Source organism: Microplitis mediator, chromosome 2 (genome assembly GCF_029852145.1).
Source record: "Microplitis mediator isolate UGA2020A chromosome 2, iyMicMedi2.1, whole genome shotgun sequence".
In the NCBI taxonomy this organism is placed as follows: Eukaryota; Metazoa; Arthropoda; class Insecta; order Hymenoptera; family Braconidae; genus Microplitis; species Microplitis mediator.
In genome coordinates, this window is record NC_079970.1 from 10,183,270 (window position 1) to 10,190,520 (window position 7,251).

At 31.6% G+C, this 7,251-nt stretch overlaps 1 protein-coding gene across 1 annotated transcript; it reads left to right on the plus strand.

Annotated features, from left to right (window-relative positions):
- Positions 1–2,339: 2,339 nt before the first annotated feature.
- On the plus strand, positions 2,340–6,537 carry LOC130664217 (tigger transposable element-derived protein 4-like). The gene is made up of 3 exons (XM_057464049.1): positions 2,340–2,698; positions 2,930–3,776; positions 6,151–6,537. Exons 1-3 carry the CDS (start codon positions 2,340–2,342, stop codon positions 6,535–6,537), a joined length of 1,593 nt encoding a protein of 530 aa, XP_057320032.1.
- The last annotated feature ends 714 nt before the right edge of the window (positions 6,538–7,251 follow it).

The window sequence follows — 7,251 nt, forward strand, 5'->3', positions numbered from 1 at the left end:
TAAAATCCAATATTGCAGATTGTCATTTAGATGATTTGTTGAAAATATGACAATGTAGTGTACTTCCAGAATTACCAGTGTCAGCAAACACTTTTTTAAATAAGTGCATTTTAAATGAGAAAAATACGCGATAAATCGTTGAATATTAATGATAGTTAATTAATGATGTGAAAAAATAATAATTAAAATTTTACTATAATTAATAAACGTTAAAATAATTCAAATTTTAACATATTAAAATATAAATAAATTTTTTTGTATCGTTTTTTACAATATTCGTTTAATAAAAAAATTTTCATAAGAGAATTTTTAATATAAAAGTTTTTACATTATTCAGATTATCAATAATTATTATATTTAAAATTAATTATTTAATTATGACAAATCATTTTTATTTCAATTTTTTAAAATAATAATTTATAATAGCTTATTTATATTTAGTCAATATATAACCTATAATTGGGATTCATGGGATTCAGTATCGCCATTTTTTATTTCAATTCTAGGCAAATTAGCCAGGCGCTAGCGAGCGCCTCGATATCATACTGGCTAGCGCCTGGCCAGAATGTAGTAAAACTAGCCAGGCCCTAGTGAGCGCCTCGATTTCATTTCTACTAGGGTAGTTCAATATTCAATAACAGTTAAATATACCTGGCTTGAGTCGTATCTAGCGTTGTCTAAAATAATTAAATATGCACGGTTTCTTCAAATTTGAAAGAAGCTGTTTCTCAAACCAACTATAACCGAGACCCCCAGTCCAGGAAGCCAAGATTAAATTCAGTTGATAAAATCAACTGTTTTGTGACTAGCTCTTCTACAGGGCGGGAAATACCCGATCCTGGTCACAAGGAATAATTAAAGATATTGAGAGTATAGGAAGCTTGTGAAATAACAGACTTGTATAGGTGATATATATATATATATAAATTAGGGTGATCCAAAAAATAACAAATTTTTTTTTTTTTCTTCCAAACAGGTTCAAAAGTTTCATTTAGATAAAAAAAGACGCCTGTAAAAATTAGAGCTCTTAATATTAACATTAAGAGGTTCCTCATCGCACTTTTCTATTTCCCATAAGAATAACATGGGAAAAATTTTTTTTACGTCTTCTGATTTTTATAAGTAGCTAGCGATGCGTCATAGGAATAAATGGCAGGCATATTTTTGTAGGGAATTGAATGCTCTACAAAAAAAGATTCTTATCATTTTTTGAGGAATCTATTTGTTCAAAAGTTATTTGAGGTTGAAGTCGAATTCATATTAAATTTTGAGATTTTCTACTTTTCCGGCGAAACTATCAGACTTATTACAAAATATCATCAGACCTTTTTTGTAGACAATTTTATTCCCTAAAAGTTATTTCGAATAAAGTTTTTTCGAATTCCGCATTTTTTTCTAGTTATTTTTATTTTAATGTCATGCTCATAAAAAAATAGTCTTCTGATCGATTTTAAGAGCTTGACATTAAAATAAAAATAACTAGAAAACAATGCGGAATTCGAAAAAACTTCATTCAAAATAACTTTTAGGGAATAAAATTGTCTACAAAAAAGGTCTGATGATATTTTGTAATAAGTCTGATAGTTTCGCCGGAAAAGTAGAAAATCTCAAAATTTAATGTGAATTCGACTTCAACCTCAAATAACTTTTGAACAAATAGATTCCTCAAAAAATGATAAGAATCTTTTTTTGTAGAGCATTCAATTCCCTACAAAAATATGCCTGCCATTTATTCCTATGACGCATCGCTAGCTACTTATAAAAATCAGAAGACGTAAAAAAAATTTTTCCTATGTTATTCTTATGGGAAATAGAAAAGTGCGATGAGGAACCTCTTAATGTTAATATTAAGAGCTCTAATTTTCACAGGCGTCTTTTTTCATCTAAATGAAACTTTTAAACCTGTTTGGAAAAAAAAAAAAAAGTTTGTTATTTTTTGGATCACCCTAATACAGTAGACTCTCGATAACTCGAACCTCGTTAAGTCGAAATCCTCGGTAACTCGAAAAAAATTTGTATTCCCTTCCGCTGAACCCTTAAATACGCGATATCTCGAATTATTTAGACTCTGTAACTCGAACTTAGTATCGTTTCCCTTCCGGTATCGATTAGGCATATTTATACTCTATAACTCGAATTTTAAAAGTGAATCTCTATAAGTCGAAGTTAGTAAAATTTAAGTACGTTTTTCTCCGTACTTTCCAGGCTTATAGCAATCAAATCTTAATTCCTGTAGGAATGTTCAATGCTTCTTACATTCTTGTTTGTAGTGTATATTTTCTCTCTAAATTATTTTCTTGCAAAGTTGTTGACTGCTAATCAGTTCGTATCTAGACATCATGAGTGCTAAACGAAAATTAACAACTTTAACTTTACAAGAAAAGTTCGATGTTATTAACACGGTAAAAACTGGGATGAAGAAAAAAGACGTAGCAGCTCAATACGAGATACCTGCTAGCACTTTATCAACCATAATTAAAAATGAAGCTGAAATTTTATTAAGGTACGAGAAAAGTGGAAACATATCATACAAAAGAAGACGAGTGGCTGAATTTCCTGACCTTGAAGAAGGTCTACTGACCTGGTTTAAGCAGTGCCGCGACAAAAACATAAGTGTATCTGGTCCTGTTTTACGCGAGAAGGCTGAAGAATATTCGAAACTGCTTGGACACAATTCTTTTCGTGCTAGTAATGGCTGGTTGGTAAATTTTAAAAAACGTCACAATCTTGTTTTTAAAAAAATTTGCGGTGAAAGTGCAAGTGTGAACAATCAGGTATGTGACGAATGGTTAATTGAATTGAAACGATTATTAAAGGATCACGAGCCAAAAGATATATTTAATGCTGATGAGACCGGCCTTTTCTTCAAGTGTCTACCTGACAAAACACTGATTTTTAAGAATGAGAAATGCTATGGTGGAAAACATAGCAAAGAGCGATTGACAATATTGCTAGCAACAAATATGACAGGATCAGAAAAATTGAAACCGTTAGTTATTGGGAAATCTAAAAAACCACGTTGTTTTTCTGGCTGTAAATCTTTGCCATTGGACTATGAAGCTAACACGAAAGCCTGGATGACATCTGAAATATTCAATGAATGGCTACTGAAAATTGACAAAAAAATGATTAAGGATAAACGTAACATATTGCTTTTCATTGATAACTGTACAGCTCACAACGTAATTCCACCATTAAAAGCCATAAAAGTTAAATTTCTGCCACCGAATACGACATCTAAACTACAGCCCCTAGATCAAGGAATAATTAAAAATTTCAAATCCTATTATAGAAAGGAAGTTGTAAGAAAACTTATAGGTGATATGGAACAACATTCAAATTCACCTATTACTGTACTGCAGGCAATGAGGATGGCAGATAAAGCGTGGAGGAGTGTATCTGCAAGAACAATATCGAATTGCTTTAACAGTTGCGGATTTTCGATGCCACTTAATACGTCTACTCCTGAAGATGTTCTTGAAGAAGTTCTTGAAGATGCTAATTTAGATGAATTACAAGCAGATTGGAATCAACTTCAAAACATAGAAGTTCAGTTCGAAGATTACGTGACTTGTGATGACGATCTAGCGACCACTGGAACGCTGACTGATGCTGAAATAATTGACATTGTAAATCAGAATGATACTGTTAATCTAGATGACCTCGATGACGCTGATTTATCTAATTCTGAACCAGCAATTACAACTAAACAAGCTAGAGAAGCAGTTGACACACTACGATCCTATGTCGAAAGATGTATTGACATTGAGGATCATGTATTCGATTCACTTTTTAAACTTGAAAAATTAATTGATAAAAAATCTGAGAATTCTTTACTTCAGAAAAAAATAACAGAATTTATGTAATATTTTTTTCCTCAATAATTGATAATTTTTTAAAATAAATATGCTTCATATAACAGAAATCAATTGTTTTCTTAATTTTTGGTGTAATCTTCTTGCAAATTTCGAACATCTTGTTAAGTCGAAAACTCGTTAACTCGAAGTTTTTATCACTTCCCTTGAGGTTCGAGTTATCGAGAGTCCACTGTAATTGTTATCATCATGATATTTGAAATTTAAATATTTAAACCGGTCTCCATCTATCGGTGTTAAAATGCATCCCGTCGCCAACTCGGGTCGCACCACGAACGCGCGCGCTAAACATAGCGTCGGTTTCTCAGTGCATCTTCGTTGCACTCACGCCTTCAGTATATCTCTGTCGTTTGGGTGTCTGATTTTTCCGTTCCGTCGAAACGACGACCCGGCGTTACCGCGTCTTTTCGTCAGTTGACCACAAGTCTTCATGCTGTACACACTTGCTGTGAACGTTCTATCCGCTAAATTGCCAAGCCAATATTAAAATTAATAATAATTATTAATTATTTGATTATCAATTACGATTTCGTGCCATCGTGCCAAGATAAGTATTAATTAATACGGTTTCATACCTTTTGATAATTATTTCATTGAGTTTTAATAATATTTCGAGAATCGAATAAAGACCGGGTGTTTTATTGCGTCGTGGAAAAATAAGCCGGGACTTGTTGCGTGTGGGTTTCACCCATTAAATCTCGAATACTTAATTGTGTTTCTATTAATTATTCAATAGAATTGAATTCGGTATTTAATATTAATATTCGTATTAATATTAAATAATAATATTCAAAGAATATTGAATATTTAATAATTATTAACTTACATTAAACTCAGTCAATTCACCGATCTATTCGTTTACATCTTAAATGCGAGTTACCTTGTAGTACTTAAACACTAATTAATTGTCATATATACGTGATAATCAGAATACAAATTAAACCTAAATTTTGATTTCTCCGCGCTTTAATTATCATCAACGCACTTAGCCGTTGTCATATAGATAGCATATCTAACCTCATTTATACAGTAGCCGCATGGCTAAAGGCGTCTAACAATTTATTTGATATTTAACTTCAATTTAAACAGTTCTCATTTGATTTAACGACAAAGCGATAGTCAAAAATCAAAACAATTTTCATTCAATTTAACGACAAAGCGATAGTCAAAGGTTTAAAGACTTCTCATTCAATTAACTGCAGTTAAACAATAGCCTCTGTTGCAAATAATAATAATAATAATAATAATTAACGTCGTCATATTGTCTTTGGAATATCCCATTACAATTTTGACATTTCAATTCATATCGCCGATCTGATCAATCGGTAGTATCGCCTCAGCGCACCGAAAGCTTTCACTCATTCGCTCGCTATTTAGTACCAAGTACTATTTAACGGTCCCGCAGTGGACTCTTTACTATCGCATTAGTACCAAGTACTATTTAACTGTCCCACAGTGGACTCTTTACTATCGCATTAGTACCAAGTACTATTTAACTGTCCCACAGTGGACTCTTTGCTATCGCATTAGTACCAAGTACTAATTAACTGTCCCACAGTGGACTCTTTGCTATCGCATTAGTACCAAGTACTATTTAACTGTCCCGTAGTGGACTCTTATCATCGCTTTAGTACCAAGTACTATTTAACTGTCCCGCAGTGGACTCTCTACCATCACAGTACACATTAACACACACACACACACACACACACACACACACACACACATCTCTACATTTCATTTTGTATCAATTGTTCAACGAGTTACCCTCATTCTCATTATCTTAACATTCTCAATCTTTTCATTGTATTTCTTCAAAGGGTTTTATGCCGTAGCGCTTTCCCTAATTTTTGGGTCAAAATATATTCTTCGATTTTGATATGCCCAAACCACGAGTTTTATTAAACGATACCTTTCACATCCTACCTACCATTATAATAAATTAATCAAATTCCAATTACTAATTTAATTTAATTTACAGGTAATTTTAGAATATAAAAAATAAAATTAGAAAATAATATTCAATAAAAAGGGGAACATTTTCCCACAAACAACATATGATCACTCTATTGGTGATGATTTTGTTTAATTAACATTTATAAATATCAATATATCCCCTGATTAAAAAAAATGATTAAAAATGATTTCACACGTTAAATGTCCATAAGAGACAGGATTAGAAATGATTTGAAGGATTAAAAAGTATTTAAAATGATTAAAAAACAAATCATTTTAAATACTTTTTAATCATTTTTTTTAAACAGGGTCATTATAGATTCCTCTGAGGACCTGCTACGACCATACCAAAAGAAAACAAAATGAGTCATTGAACGAGAAATCTTCAAATAAAAGATGTCATTATGAAAATAATATAAATAATGACAAAGATGAAGATGTGTTTAGTGATCTGAGCCCCGATAATGAAATTGAAGAACTCGACAATATTAGTTACCATTCTGATAGCAATAGCAGTGAAAATAGTGAGATCAGCGAATTAAGTGATTCTATTGACACTATAGACAACGTCATTGAATTTAATGATCAAAACGATGACCAAATTATCGATGACAATAATAAAATACTCGAATATTTATATGAAAATTGTTCACTAACAACCGACGAAAGCGTTTCAATGCTTCTACAATTATACTTAAAATATTGACTAACTAAGTCTAGCTTAGCAGCTATTCTAACGATGCTGCATAAAATGCTTCCAGTTTCTAATCGCTTACCCGTATCCGTGTTCAAATTATTTAAGTACGTTACAAATTTTGTACCATCGGTTAATGTGATGAAGCATTATTATTGTCAAGTATGTTCATATTATCTCGGAGTCGATCACAAAATTGATAAGTGTAATTCATGTGACCCTAAGAAGAATCAAATATTTCACTTTTTGAAAGAGACATAGGTCAAATTATAAAATTTTTATTCGAAGAATTAAAGCTGGCTGAAAAATTAAAATTGCCTAATCTTAATAAAGAAAATGTAATTACTGATATTACTGATGGCCTAGAATATCAAAGAGTGAATTCGAGAGAAAATCGAGGAATATACGATCTAACATTAATTTTGAATACAGATGGTATTTCATTAAGTAAAAGTTCGAAAACCAATTGTTGGCCACTGATGATTACAATCGCTGAGTTACCAGAAAATTTTAGAAGTTCATTTATTATTCCAATTGGACTTTGGTGTGACGGAAAATGTGAACCAACGATGAATACTTTTTTAAAACCATTTTGTGACAAATTACAAGAGTATTTTAATAATGGTATTAAATGGATTGATCCCAAAACAGGCAATGAAAACCTATCTAAAATTGTTGCTCCACTAATAATTGCTGATGCTCCGGCAAAAGCTTTGATGTAAAATA

Coding starts and splice junctions, on each gene's coding strand:
- LOC130664217 (XM_057464049.1), top strand. CDS start 2,340: ATGAGTGCTAAACGAAAATTAACAACTTTAACTTTACAAGAAAAGTTC. Junction 2,699..2,929: donor TTTCGTGCTAGTAATGGCTG/GTTGGTAAATTT, acceptor TGGAAAACATAG/CAAAGAGCGATTGACAATAT. Junction 3,777..6,150: donor GTATTGACATTGAGGATCAT/GTATTCGATTCA, acceptor GGGTCATTATAG/ATTCCTCTGAGGACCTGCTA.